This window comes from Nycticebus coucang, chromosome 16 (assembly GCF_027406575.1).
Source record: "Nycticebus coucang isolate mNycCou1 chromosome 16, mNycCou1.pri, whole genome shotgun sequence".
Lineage (NCBI taxonomy): Eukaryota > Metazoa > Chordata > Mammalia > Primates > Lorisidae > Nycticebus > Nycticebus coucang.
Genome location: NC_069795.1, coordinates 10,690,923 through 10,706,379, shown reverse-complemented (window position 1 = coordinate 10,706,379; position 15,457 = coordinate 10,690,923). Strand labels below are relative to the sequence as shown.

Here is a 15,457-nt window from a genome sequence, read left to right as displayed (position 1 = left end):
CCCTGCACAGGCTGGGCATGACGAACCCTCCCAGAGGGAGGGAGGTGGCTGCCCTGACTGTGTACAGTGGACTGCATTCAACAGAGTGCCTGTTCTTCAGTGCTGTCTAAAAACACCTTGGAGGTTGTGGGGAGGGGTTCTGGGGTATTCCCTCAAATCTTATCTGGTTTAAGACACAAGTTTGACAGTTCTCCTTCAGGAAGTGTTTGATAATGTTATTACCAGCAAGACTGAAACCCACGCAGAAATTTTCAGGATGCTTTGTGACAAGACCTAGTAATTGCCACACAAGTACACACTATGTGGCTTATTTAAGTATGACTGTCTCCTGTTGCTTTTTTGATAGCTGTATTATATTATAATTTCAATTTGGAAATTTATTTATTCTTTCCATTGATTTTTATACATCAGAATAACACAAATAACCAGCAATTCTTTTTTGTTTTTTGCACATTCATTTCCCCTAGAACAAAAAATGAACTTTTAAAAAACTTGGAACCATGCGATTAGCGGTTTACAAAAGTGAATAAGTAGCTTGTTTTTAAGTCTAAAATAAACAAAGTAAAAAGAAGCAATTTTTTCCTACAGTATTTAGCAAACATAAGAAAAGGTCCTTAGAAACACGCACAAAAAAATTGAAAAAAGTTATTATATGCATTAATAATATTTTATAATGAAGCTTAAAATCTATTTACATACATAAATACAATTAATTTTGTTGATGCAACTCTTCTGGGAAAAAAAAAAGCCAACAGTCAGTCTCATCAATACTGACCTGCCTAAAAGGGAGAAAAATATTTGCAACAAACAAACAAACCCCCCCCCCCCAAACAAATGTATATGCTGGGGGAAACAAAAAGGCATTTTGTTCAGATGTAAAAAATATTTTCTGAGATTACTGAAAAACCAATTTTTATGTATAAAAGGCCCCCAAACATATCATTCCCCCCAAAATAAAAACCAACAAAAATAAAAATTACCAGGACGGAATGTCCCAAGGAAACAGGTATTTCAAGACAGAGATCTCCAATCCTAAATTGCAGGACATTTGAGTGAAACCATTCATTTCCTTTCCAATCAGAGCATTTCTGATTGTCTGCACAGAAACCCTCAGCAGTAGAAAGGCTATTTACTCACTGATTGTAATTTGCCCGGGAAGGTCGTTGTTGCTGAGTTTGGGATCAAGCAGATCCAAAAAGGTTGGTGATGCCTCTGTTCTGCTGGAAGAAACCTATCCAGGAGAAAGGCCGGCTCACCATGTTCCTCTTGTGTTGTGGACATTTGGTATTGGGGTGGGGGTATATGCTAGCTCCTTAACAGAATGTGGGAGAAAGGGGAGAGAAAAATAGGGAGATATTGGGAGGCAGAGAGGGAGAAATGTATTTTAGATACTGAGAAAAACAGAAAAAACGGAAGTATGTGTCCATGTTAAAATCATAAATAAGATATGAATAAGCAGAAGAAGTAGCTTATTCAATCTTTCTTCTCCTGGACCAGTGCTCCCAGATACATCCAATTATTACATGATCAACTTGAAGGTCTCATGAATACCTTAATTTACCTTAAGGCAAGGAATAAAAAAACCACCTTCATTCAAAAAGAATGCTAAAGGCAACAAACACAATTCCTCCAGGGAAATAAAATTCAGTGAAACCCATCTCCAAAATAGCTAAGGTTTGACTTTTTTTTCTGAAACAATTCAATACAATGTATGCTGGTAAGAGCTTGTGAAGCTCTGAATGACCAAACCAGGGAGTCTACAACAAAGTGACAAGCTGTCTCCATACATAGCTTCAAGAGTGAAGGTTCAATGTGAAAGAGTATCTGATTTCCCTTGTGGGGCACTAGGCTGGTTTTGAGTTAGAAGATCTTCGGGTACCAGAATTGAACTGAAAAATAGAAATGTTTTCCTTCATTTTCCCCCAGCATTTTCTCAGGTCAGATATGGCAATGTGTGCTGGAAAGGATGTTTAAGTTCATTTTGGGGGGAAATGGGCTAATGGTCCTTTTTGGAAATTAAATTTTTAATTTTTCTGAGATTTGATGGTAATTTAGCTGCAAATATGTGATACTGAATAACATATGAAACTGAATTGTGGAGAGAGTTATGTCTCAGATGAAAATAAATATATTCTGAGTTTTTCCAAGATCTTCTATAGCTCTTCTCTAGATAAGAACGCCTTGACAACACAAGCGGCTTTATTCTTTAACTCTTACCAAAGTGCTACTGCATCTGTGTAAAACAAATAATCAATATATATATATATATATATATCAGAAAACTCAAAAACAAGTTGTTTTAAATAAGTCCAGCTGTTTTGCTGCCTGCAGCCAAAGATTCGTCTAATTTGAATGTTTAAATTTATAATATAAAAATCGAACACTGATCTGAAGTCCTGCTTTCAAATACTCTTCAGAGTTGACCTGAAATCGTTTCAACTAATTTTTAAGAGGTACATTAAATAACAACCAGATCATTTTGAGCACACATATGTCAAAATCAGCAGTATTTATGAGTTGTACAACAACTGCATTCTGACCAAATCCGCCAATAAAAATAGTGCCATAAAATTTACAGTGACATTGGATACCTCTGAATTGTAGCCATGGACAGCAGTGACATGAATCTTTCCTGTCATGCTGGTGCACAGGTAAAAGTGCACACACCCCACAGGGTAGGGCTCAGTCTGGTATAAGCAACACAAAGACGGTGTTGAGAGAGAGCGTGGGATGATTTGGGTCCTGGGCAGGTGGGACCTTGTTCTCCCAAGCTTCTCCACTTAGGCATACAGAGAGAAGTAGGCTCCTTCAGGCCCGCTTCTGGGGGACCCATAAATTGCTACAACTCTAGCCCCTAAATTCATTTGCTTGGTTCCTATGTAAATGATGCTCCTCTACACAGTTTACTTTGGATGTGTTGTTACAAAGCATACATGAAATTATCACAAGGCCATTGAGTGAGCAAATCCCCAGGTAGAAATTAAATTCTTTCCAAAGGTGTAATCACTGGCACCTGCCTGAACCCTTTGGGACAAGATTTGGCCTTCTCTGTTTGAAGGGAGAGCCAGATATGAGAACTTTTGTTGAGCCTGGCAGAAAATTCCATAATTTTGATCCTTGAAGTGGCCCTCAGTATCTAAATATCCTGTTAAAAACACCGCAGCATTAGCTACCAACTTGTACAACATGAAAGGGAGTTTAATGTAAACAATACTTCTGGATAACCAAGTGATCACATTAACCATCCTTTTTTTTTTTTCCAGCCTTCTTCAAAGTGATACATTTAACTTTGGCTACTACCAAAAAACAAACCAAAAAAATGTAGTACTTGATATTTTTCTTCTTAATATAAGTACATTTAAATAATTAAAAAAGTATCAACACATAAGTAAATGTCTGAACATCAAGATACATAAATATCTAGGGATTCCTTGTGGGAATACAGTAGTTAAAAATGACCCAAAGCTATAGTTGTTTCTCAAAAAAAAAAAAAAAAAAAACCTACAGAGAAGTCCAAAAGAAAAGTTAAATAAAACTTACAGAAAAGGGAATCATATTTCTTTCAATTGTCAAAGCAAGAAAGAAGCAAGCTCAAATTTATAGGTATATATATAAAAATAAAACCACCCAAATGCAAATACGCATTTTGCAATTTATAAGGTGCGGAAAAGAAAATTACAAATAAGAATCAGATGCCGAACAGGACGAGTTGCATTCCCCCCGCTCCCCAAACTCAAATTCCACACTCTTTGGAATAAACAACTTGGTTAAAAAGTGAAGTCAAGGGTATAAAATCTTTCTTTTATTCACAGCATTGCTAAATCAGAAGCATTCACAGTTTCCTTCTGGGAATCTTCCTGTTTGCTTCAGAGCGTGTCGGCGCGGCGGCGGTCTGCGGACACCCTCAAGTCGCGTCAGGCTGGAAACTCTGCGACAGGCCGGCGGCGCGGCGAACTGCACGGGCTTCGGGGGCGCAGGCGGCCGCCCGGGGCCGGCCCGCGCGGGGCCCGCTCAGTACGGCCGCCACACGGCCTCCTCGAGGCGCGCCGAGGGCGCCATGTTGGTGGGGGAGTTGCTGTGGCTGCCCTCGGCCTCCACCACGTCGCTCTGGGTCGGCAGGCTGGGGTTGAGCAGCGCCGAGCCCGTGGAGGCGTTGGTGCAGGGCGGCAGGATGCGCGGCGGCGAGCGCTCGCTGCCCACCATGGAGAACTGGTAGGAGCCGGCCGAGGCGCCGTAGTACAGGTAGGGCGAGCTGGCCTGGAAGGGGCCCCCCTGCGCCTGCGACGAGCCGGGGTAGGGCGGCGGCAGGTACGTGTGGTAGCGCGTGGCCGAGCTCATGGCCGACATGCCGATGCCTATGCCCGAGGTGACGGGCGTCGGGGAGTAGGTGAAGGCGCCGGGGTAGTGCATGCGAGGGTCGGAGATGGAGGGCAACGCGGGGAACTGACGCGGGTCACCGAAGGCCGTCAAGTCGGGCGCCGCTGCGGGGCAGGCGAGAAAATACTCCGTCAGTCGTGAGCAGGGGAGGAGAGGCGCTTCCACCAGCCCGTGGGAGGGCCACTCAGAATGCTCCTACCCGGGAAGGTGGGGGACTACCCAGAATGCTCCTGCCCCGGAAGGTGGGGGACTACCCAGAATGCCCCTGCCCCGGAAGGTGGGGGACTACCCAGAATGCTCCTGCCCCGGAAGGTGGGGGACTACCCAGAATGCTCCTGCCCCGGAAGGTGGGGGACTACCCAGAATGCTCCTGCCCCGGAAGGTGGGGGACTACCCAGAATGCCCCTTCCCCGAGAGATGGGGGATTACCCAGAATGCCCCTTCCCCGGGAGATGGGGGACTACCCAGAAGGGCCCTGCTCGAGAGCATGTGCACCTACCCAGAATCCTCCCTTCTTAGAATGCTGGGGAGTACGCAGCATACCCTCTCCCGGGAAGGTGGGGGACTACCCAGAGAATGCTGCCACCAAGAACAACGTGGGGGCCTACCCAGAATGCGCCCTTCTTAGAATGTGAAGGGGTACCTAGAATACTCTCTCTCATGAAGATGGGGGACTACCCATAATGCTACTGCCCAAGAACATGTGGGGCTATCCAGGATCCTGCCCCCCACAAGATGGGTACTACCCAGAATGCTACCACCTCCGAAGGTGGGGGCTACCGAGAGAGCTAACCACCCAGGAACTTGATGGGCTACCAAGAATGCTGCCTCCTTAGAATATGGGGAACTCCCCAGAATGCTGCCACCCTGAAACATGGGGGTCTACTCAGAATGTTGCTGCCCCCCAAAATGGGGGACCACCCAGAACGCTCCTGCCCAGGAGGATGGTATGATACTGTTCAGTAGTGGAAGATAGTAATATAGACTATCATGTGATTTAATATGACATGATATATGAAATACACTGCATAGTATAATATATGGTATAGATATAATATGATAGATACACTATAATACATGTCATATAAATCAAATATTGATATATTCCCAGGGTTGGCACAGTGCAGCCTGCCAGCCAAATCTAGCTGTTGCCAGTTTTTGTATTTTCTAGGAGGTATGAATGAGTTTTAATTTTTTTTTTTTTTTTGCAGTTTTTGACCAGGGCTGGGTTTGAACCTGCCACCTCCGGGGTATGGGGCCGGCATCCTATTCCTGTGAGCCACAGGCACTGCCGAGTTTTAATTTTTTAAATAACTGAAAAAAAGTCTAATTTCCTGATGTGAAAATTGTAGGAAATTGAAACTTCATTGTCTATACATATGTTGAAAAACAGACTCATTATGTATTGCTTATGGCTGCTTTTGAGCTACCATTGTAAAGTTGAATGGTCATGACAGAGACCATAGGGCCCACAAAACCCAAAGTATTTGTTCTCTGGCTCTTTACAGAAAAAAGTTTGTTGACCCTGTATTTAATCAATGTACTAATATACCAATAATAATGTTATCTGTGATAGTAACATAATATATGATAACTTAAAACTCTGTATAATTACTAATGTAAAGTTATACAATATATTACAATATTAATAGTATCAGACATTGCACATATATTTAGGTTAAGTTATAGAAAATTGCCATTCTTTTAGGTCTTGAACAGTTCAAAAATTGGTCATTTCCTATTATTTAACCTAATGTGTGGCACAGTAGTGACTGTGGAGTGAATGTCTGTGAATATCATTCTTTTCTCTCTCCCTGTATCTTCCCTTCTCTTCTCTGTCCTTGTATCTTCCTTTAACTACTTTTTTAGAAAAGACGCTATAGCCTCAGTTCCAGCTGGTATTCTCTAATGTGTGCTTCGCTGGTATTCTCTAATGTGTGCTTCACTGGTTTGTTAACACGAATGGAAATAGGACCTTGAATTTTCTACTCCATTTTTGTACATGTTGAAATTTCACCAGGAGTGACAAAGCTTGGTCTATAAAATTCATTTTGTTAGGATTGTGCATTGACAGTTTCATAAACTTTATTTGGCGGTCCTGTGATTCACTGTCTCCTTCTGAATTTTTCTTACCTACAGATGCTCTTGGGAACTACTAGAAGGTTTGGGCGCCCTGTTGTCCTGTAGATCAGAGTTTCTCAACAGAGCACTATTGACAATTGGGGCCAGATAATTATTTGTTAGGGTGTTGGGGGACTGCCTTGTGCATTGTGAGATGTTTGGCACATCTCTGGCCTTTACTCACTAGGTGCCAGCAGCATCCCGTTTATCCTATTGTGACAACCAAAAAATGTCTCCAGACATTGCCAGATATTCTGAGGGCAAAGTCACCCCTGTCTGAGAACCACCACTGCAGAAGTAGGATGGTGTCGTGGGGTAGTGTTAGTTCCTCCAAATTAGTCATTAAATGACCAGGCTAGGACTATAATCTTTATATCAGTAAATCCAGAGACAGCAACAAACAGCAGAAGCATGAGAATTCAGTGTTTTAAAATTTGAAGTTCTCAAATCAACATATAAAATAACTCTTAAACTCAGATGGCATGTGGCCTGTCTCCTTTTGAGTTCTGGCTGGAAGAGAAACTTGACAGATCCAAAAGCTTGCTCTGAAAGGAAAGCTACCAGGGTGGATTAATCTGTTTTTGGAAGGCATCGGCAGTTGATCAACTTCCTCATATTTCAGCAGGGAGAGCTAGTGTGGTGTGGTCCCCCCGCCCCAGACCATGCCCCTCCCTCCCTCTAAATGTCTTTTATTGCTGTAGCACATTTTGCAGAAATGAACTCTTCTGTACATTCGGGGTGAATGTGATGAGGGGATATACTTCTCATCAGAGAGGTAATTAAAGTTTACAGAAACAGCCGAAGTCTGTAGCAAATCCCTCCACTAATGAGGAAACCAGGAGTCTGCCTTTCAAACAAACACTCCTGTTACTCTTTTCAAAGCGAGTCAGACATGTGGGCAGGGAGAAAGTTGTAAACTGACAGTGGTTCTGGGGCTGCCCTTCCTTGGCCACTCTCTAGCTCACTCTCAAGCCAGGCCACACCTCATTCCACAGGGTTCATCCCTGCCCACTTGCTGGGGCCATCTGTGAGCAAGCTGTGTGTCACTTGTTTTCACTTACATGGAGAGCTGTGACATATTTGAGAGTTAACAGGAAGCTTTACTCCATTATTCCAGTTAGATTTATGTGGTCTAGGGAGAAGCCGAGGTAGGAGGAAAAGCATTAGGCAAATACAATCAATTTGTTGTCATCTGATGCAATCCTCTGGACATAAGAAAATGACTCTGCCCATTATTTCTCTTGCTTCATTTGCCCTGAGACAAAAAGGTGAATCCCCTGGAAAATGAATGAAAGGTCACCCTGTTTCACAGCAGTGTCTGGACATGCTCTGCCAGTGTGTTCCAACTACTACATGGTAATGTGGTGATGGTACCAAGTTACTGGAATCCAGAGTGAGCCCGTGATTTGTCATGGGTGAAAGTACTGGAATGATGTTATGGTCTCAGCTGTCGGGGGAAAATAGTTCTTTGACTTGTGGACAGAACATCTGAAAGATCTGAAACATTGCCTGTGATTATTATTCTGTCTACACTTGAACAACATCAGACTACAAAAGATCTTCCATTTGGTCAAATTATCTTCTTACACACATTTTGATAATAAAACCACTTAGGTCCTCTAGATATGCTCTGATTCAAATGATCTATTCAAATACTGGTTTTCATTTTTATGTCTTGTCTGACATCCCTTATTAAGACCCACTGGTAACGCACAATTCACTCATCTGGCCAGAGCTCATCTAGCCTTTTGGCTGGCCTGATGCCCCCTTACTCAGTAGCAGCGTGGGCAGAGGGGTGGACCCTTGATATTCACAGGGAATTTTTTAAGAGTAGGAAATCTGGGGATTAGGAGGTTCAGGTATTTTGGTTGGACATGTTTCCCCCTTGATGGGGCTAAATATTTGCTATGACAGCTCAAGTCTTCACTTTGCAGCTTGAGGTGGATGAAAGCAGCCCCACTCCAGAGCCCCTCCCACTGGCCCTGAAGGATTAAACAACCTGAGCAGATAATGGCTGCCTTAAAAGGATCTTTTGCATGACTCAGATTAATGCATGCTGTCTGTCGCCCAGTTTGGCAGGTAAATGCTAATTTTTTTTAAAGGAGGGGGAAAAAAAAAGAAAAGTAAACCTTTAGATGACAACTCTTTTCAGACAAGGTGTGGAGTTTGTCTGCAAAGGATAGAGAGACAGACAGAGCCCAAGTCCCAGTGCAGAAGGAAGCCCAGGTGGGGCTGGGGGCGGGGAGAGGGGCAGCACACAGAGCTGTTGAGTAGGATTAAAAGGTAAAGCAGCCACAGAGCAGTGTCAGGTTCTCAAAGCTGGCGGCCAGGCAGCCACTTTCCTTTTATGTCCCAACCCCCTCCTGCCTCCAGGTTTATGACAACACTTTTCAGGCCTGTGCTCCAGGCTTGATTTCTCAGAGGGGGTTCTGCCAAGTTGAAGAGCAGTCCCCCCTGCTGTTCTCTGGAATTCTCTGGTCCTTCCTCCAAGACAGGAGAGGATCATTTTGGGTGCTGAAAAGGACATGGATTTTATCTAATTCATACTCCCTTGCCATAAAATGTCCTTCCTTACTCCTTGGGGGATTGAAGTCCAGATTATTCACAAGTGTAACTGTGATACGGGATTTTGGAATACACATGTTCATCATTCCTTTGAAAAAAGTCACCCTGACATCTGAACACTGGTCAACAGGAGGAGCTGGCCCCTCCAGTTCCCAGACTATAAGGTGCTGATTTTAGGTGGTGACCAAGTCAGGGACAGGCCCACAGCAGGGACACTTCCAAAGAGAACAGTTTCAGATGTAGACCACAGCCAGTGGGCAGAGCGTGCCGCTGAGAAGAATCAGTAAAAGCTGGCAAGTGCCTTTGGAGTCCAACTCTGTTCCTGAGCAACAGGCTTCTAGAAACCACAAGCTGAACAGATGCCATGTACCTGTGCTACTCCTGCAACTCCTTAGACTAGGGGGTGCTGTGAAAATGTTGGCATTAATGTCCAAAACCAGTGTGGACCCTGAGCACCTAAGTGGGCTTTCCTGTTTAACTATAGCTCCCAAGAATACAAAAGGCAGTGGTTCTCAACTGAGGGCAGTTTTGCCCCTTAAGGGACATGTGGCAATGTCCAGAGACACTTTGGATTGTCATAACTGGGAGGAAGGTGCTGATTTTGGCCTCTTGCATCTAGAGGTCACCAAGATGCTGCTAAATCTTCTACAATGCACAGGATGGACTCCCACAGCAAAGAATTATTAGGCCCAAAAGGTCAATAGTGAGCAGCTTTTTGGGCAGTGCCTGTGGCTCAAGGAGCAGTGCACCGGCCCCATATACCGGAGGTGGTGGGTTCAAACCCGGCCCCGGCCAAAAACTGCAAAAAAAAAAAAAAAAAAAATAGCAGCCCTGGGAAGGCATTCTACAAAGCTCTAAGCAGCGGCTAAGGTGTCTGGTGAAACCTCAAGTAATCACACTTGTCTGGAAAACACAACATTACACAACATGTAAAATGGCAGATGTGACTTCTTTGCCCTTTGACTGCCCCCTAATCTGCTATAATCTGATCCCAAGAGCTGAAAAGCAAAACCCACTGCCCCCATGCACATGCAAGTGTGTTTGCAGGCATCATAATGCTGAGGTTCTGTGAAGTATTTCACAGTTTGGGCCAGCTCCAATTTCAAAGCCCCAAACACTAAGTTTCTTCTTTTGCCTTCAACCAAGGAATTTTTCTCTATAACTCCGACTTCCCTGCCCACGAGCAAAGGTGAGCGCCAAGCCCAAAGGGCTCACAGCTTAAATGACTAATATTTAATGAGCGCGTATTAACAACAACTATGCTAACCATGACACCTGAGCTTTTGACGCTATTCCTCTAACCTCGGGATGAACAGCTCACAGTTAGAAATTTGGGGTATAGAGTTGGCCCTCTGTATCCAGAGTTCTGTATCCATGGATTCAGAAACTGCTGATCGAAAACTCTTGGGAAGAAAGCTGGTTGTTGTCTGTACTGAACATGTGCAGACTTTCCCCTTGTCATCATTCCTTAATATAGTATAACAACTATTTACATAGCATTTTCCACCTCATTAGGTATAATAAGTAATCTAAAGATGATTTAGAGTATACAGGAGGAAGTCTTCATGTGATAAACAAATATTATACCATTATATAGAGGGGACTTGAGCATCATTGGGTTTTGGTACTTGTGGGAGATCCTGGAACCAGTCCCCCATGGGTACTAACGGACAACAGTATTTACTTCTTATTCCTGTGCTGTTTAAGAGATCTGTGAAAACTCATCATCACCAGATGGACCAGTCCCATCAGTTTAGAATTCAGTTGGAATCCTGGGCCCTAGAAGGTAACTACTTTGGCTTTATAGTATTAACCCTTCAGATACTAGCCTTCCTGCCAAATGTGAGCAACCCCTAAATGCCCAAAGAATCCACTTCTGCAAGCTACTTCTGCCTCCACATCCATAATCTCTGCCTCTGAATGTCACACACACACACACACACACAAATCAGTACATGGGCGTGGGACTTAATAGAGATAGGTAGCTTTGTCTATAAACCATGTTTTATTCAATTTAATAATGTTCTGTCAACTCCTTCACCCATCTCCTCTAGTCTCCTGAACCTTCCATTTCAGCTTGGCTGCAAAGAATGTGTTTTCAAGCAGCTTACTTGAGAGTCGACTGGAAAGTTCTGCAGAGAGGGTTGTCATGCCACTGGCACGCCCAGGTGAGATGGGCGTTGCTGGGTGCACAGAAGGAGAGGCGATCGATCCCAGGTACTGGTAGGACTGATCGTAGGACCATGGTGGGGACGGCTGGATCTGCCTTGTATCTGCAGAGAATCAGGGAGGTCAATTTTATGTACAATGTGTTGGGATTTAAGAAATAAAAAGTCTTTCAATAAGAAATTAGTAACCTCTGTTAAAATGTTATACATGTATGCACGTGGATGACTAGCGTTTGATAAGCCTATGCAAATCCAAGTGTCTTTCTTTGTTGGATGGTTTCTCCCCCAAAGATGCTGAAATATTGTTTATGTTTCATTCTTGGAGATTTTCATCTGATAACTAACTCTTCCTACCAAAGATTTTATTTAGTTGCCCAAAGAAAAATGAGAGGAGCGGATTATGCTTCCATGGTAGAAGCATTAAGTGTTCAGACTGCTAGACTGTTGGACTTGATGAGTCAAGTGTAATATAACTACTCAGACTGTTTCAGCTTGACTAATAGTTACAGTTATCATCATCAGAAACATTTTATAAACTCAAGGGAGCGATCACCTGCTTACCTGTATCCAGTAAGCAGAAAGAATATAGGGTTTGGGGATTTTTTTTTTTTTTTTTTTGGTACCTTTGGCAAAAATATTCCTTCGGTGTGTTCCCATATTCTATTTAGGTGAATTTTACCCTAAGGATGATAGGAAAGAAGGGCTGGCTGGGAAACTGGCGATGAGACCTAAAAACTCATTCTCAAACTGAGCCGTAGGCCTGGCTTTATCCACCCGGGCCTCTTATTCCTTTTTAAAACTTTAAGTTTGTACCTTTTAAAGGCCAGATTTTGAGCAAGTATGCTGTTACAAGAGGCATTGGCTAGAGGAGATAAAAGCCTGACTTAAAAATATTTAGACAAAATGGATTTTGTACATTTGACTCCAGAGTTCACGGGAGGCTTAGTGTTTAAAAGCATCATACTGTTTGCAGATGAAAAGGAGGGTGGGGGCAACCTACCTCTATTCTTAGGAAAAATGTATAAGGAAATGTAAGTGAGACACTTTCTCACTAAACAAGAGTTTTATGTTTCTTTAGAGGTAAACATTAATTTTTTCTTGGTGTTTTAGCCTCTCTGTAGACAGAGATAACAGCACACTCCCGTGACTACCAAGGGTCTCCACAGCCAGAGCTTCAAGGTCATGGGAGATCTGCGTCTAGGAAGAGCAGCGTCTTTAGGAAATAGCGAGTGTAAGGTTTCTATTGGCCATGACGTAAAGAAACGCACATCCTGCTCACTGTAAAATATTCAGATCTGGCCCCTCTGGGGTTTTTATTTCCAGCAGTTAAAGTTTGCTTTTCTGTTTACCTTTTTGAAGTTGCCACAGAGTACAACAGAACCAGACATCTGGAGACCCCAGTCTTCCTCGCCAGTCTTACCCTAACAGCCTCTCCAGCTCACATGGATGCATTTCTTTTCATTTTTTTTTTTCTCCTAGGAAATAGCTAGATTTTTAAGTTTGAAAAAATCTGACAGTTTCTGGGCAAATATTTTAACTTGGATCTTTGAGATCTAATACTTTAAAAAGTCTTCATTTCATTCCAAATTTTAGAGGATTTAGAGATGGCAATGAGTAAGGGAGCTGGTCCATTTTGAACTCAGCAGAAAATAAATGTTCAACTACAGCTGAAGATTCTGTGTCTTCTGACAGCTGACAGTGTTTTCAGTGACTGAAAGGAGGCAGAGATAGCAGACGGCTCAGAATTCCCTTGCTACTTCAAGTATTTTGCTCCAAGTGAAAAGAAAAATCACATAGTTTCTATAAGTCATGTGTTATGTTCTAGATACACACCTTCACTAAGTGAATGTATAGTACTCTAATATTTTAATCATTTAAAAAGCAAACAAAAGAGGTTTTATAATTGTCATAAAGCCCTTCGGGGTGTGAACTGCGGTGTAGTAATTCATGCCTTGTTGTGTAGACAGCCTAGCACCCCAACCCCATGTCTAAAACCACACTAAGCATAAAGTACTATGCCATGATTCATGCACTGTCATGTTTTACTGTAGGGAAAAAGTTGTGCTAGGCTTTTCTAAACTCATAATTAAACCATGCAAACGTTGCATAATATTTCACAGCCTTTTAAAAATATGCTTTAGTAAAATGATCTTTATGATTAAAGTCCAAGTTCTATGAGTTTTTTCTTCCTAAACACAGGGCTGTAGAGGTGAACAACTCTCCTTACTTCACACCATAACTCAGCTTTCCAGGTGCTGGAGCAAGGTAGGGGTAGGGGTGGGGCTTGGGGAGGGCCCTCCAAAATCCAGAAGCCCACCCCTTCTCTCATCAGTTTTCATTCATGCCATCACAGTGACCTGTGCTTGGGTTCATTGCCAGTGGTGGGCCAGGAGGTGGTGATGGTAAGCCTTGCATGAGGGTTTTTGGACATTTTCTCCTTCTACTTGCATTATTAATAAAAAAATAAAAATAAAAAAAAAGCCAGATAATGATGCATTATGGGTTTAATATTCAGTTACCATCTTTGCTCTGATGGGGCCAGCATGAACTTGCAAAGGCCGTGCTGTGGGCCGCCTTGTGGACTGACAGGCAGGAGAGGTGGGCCCTGAGCCTGTCTGTGTGGGATGCCACTAGGTGACCCTTTCTTACTCTCATCTCTGAAAGGAGATGGTCTCTAAATCTGTCCCAGTGGTGACAGGACAGGATTCTAGCAGATCCTACCCGGTATTTCTTTGTTTACCCTGTATGTACTGGCACATTAAGCAGAGCCAGGGAATGGTCAGGTGTGGAGTAGTGGGTGAAGAATGGTGCTTGTAACAATGAATTCGTGTATTATGGGAAGAGGAAGTAAGGAGGGATAAGGGGAGTTATCCAGAAACAGCCATAGGCTAAGGAAGGGAACCACGTCAGTCATTGCCCAGGGCATAGAGCCATTTATTCTTGGAGGAATTGATAAGTCAGTGCATCAAAAACCAAACATTTATGGTATGTTTACTGTGTAAATGTACTATAATAAATGCCAGGCACATACTATGTCCCTGGTAACAAAGGGATGAATATACCAGTATGGTCCCTGCCCATTGAGACTTGTGCTCTGCAAAGATCCTGGAACCATGTGAGGCCTAGAAGGGTTCTTCCTGTTGCTTAAATCATCATACCAAGTGTTGGTTCATTCACTCACTCATTCATTAGGTTCATGAAGTTATTTGCTTGTTCATGTATTTACTTTTCCAATCAACATTTCTACTGTATTAGGTCCACAAAATAAATATGTGAATCCACATAGTGAGTGGAATGTGAATTCGCTAGTAGTGGAAGGTTTCTGCCTTCTGCAGTTACAGCTACTGGGGGACGAGGGCTATATCCAGGCTAACTGATAGATAAGCTGCCTAATTTGGACTTGCAAACAGCTGTCCCCAAGGTAGAAACAAGAGCCCTGCAGTATTTATTACATGCTTATGTTCTGCCTCTGAGAGGATCAGACTAGGGAAAGCACCAGACTAAGTCATGGACAGATTTCACTTTGCCTCTTGCTGTCACCGTAAGCTAAGTGTATGACCTGAGCAAGTCACTTCATTTTCTCTGATTCACAGTTTCTGACTTCAAAGGGTAATAGTGAGGAATAAGTGATACAAACTAGATGTAAAGCAAGTATCACAATTTCTAGGCATAGTAAATGCTGAATAAGTCTGAGTAACCTTTATGATTATGTTACTAGAAACCCATGTCAAAGGACTTGCCTGATTTTTATTGGTGAGACCACACCTGCTCCAGCGTGAGGCTTGTGTAATACTGTGTCACAGCTGGAGACTTGACAGCCGTGCTTGTCAGACTAGAGAGGAGATGGGCTCAGGTGATTAAATGGTAAAGGAGTAAGGAAAATGGAAATTTGGGGTAAAGATGGAGAAGGCAAGAATTCAGTATCTTAGCCAATTCATGTTTCCATTAAAAGACATACTGGATTAGAATATTTAAACTTGAGCCTTTCTTCCTCCTTTTTGATTCCTGGATAAATGATGTTTTGATGCAGCCACTTTACTGTGGCCATTTTGTGATCATCAACATTTTGATCATCAAATAATGGGTGAAACAGAGCCCCCTTTTCATATTCCTGAATCCCATTCCCTTCCATTTGACATGGGAAATTAGGGATAAGATAAGGTTAAGGTTAGGACTGAGCTCAGAGGTATTCATGGCATATATCATTTGATAAGAAAGTAGAGTGC

The 15,457-nt window shown here is 42.9% G+C and overlaps 1 protein-coding gene across 3 annotated transcripts in view; it reads right to left on the bottom strand.

Annotated features, from left to right (window-relative positions):
* Positions 1-362: 362 nt before the first annotated feature.
* The window catches only part of RUNX1 (RUNX family transcription factor 1), a 247,159-nt gene continuing 232,064 nt past the window's right edge, over positions 363-15,457 (bottom strand). For all 3 annotated transcript variants that reach the window (XM_053564974.1, XM_053564976.1, XM_053564975.1), the window contains 2 exons: positions 11,175-11,336; positions 363-4,481 (listed from right to left, as the gene is read on the bottom strand). In XM_053564974.1, coding sequence (XP_053420949.1) covers positions 4,012-4,481; positions 11,175-11,336 — 632 coding nt within the window. In that variant the 3' untranslated portion in view covers positions 363-4,011. The remainder of the gene's footprint in view (positions 4,482-11,174; positions 11,337-15,457) is intronic.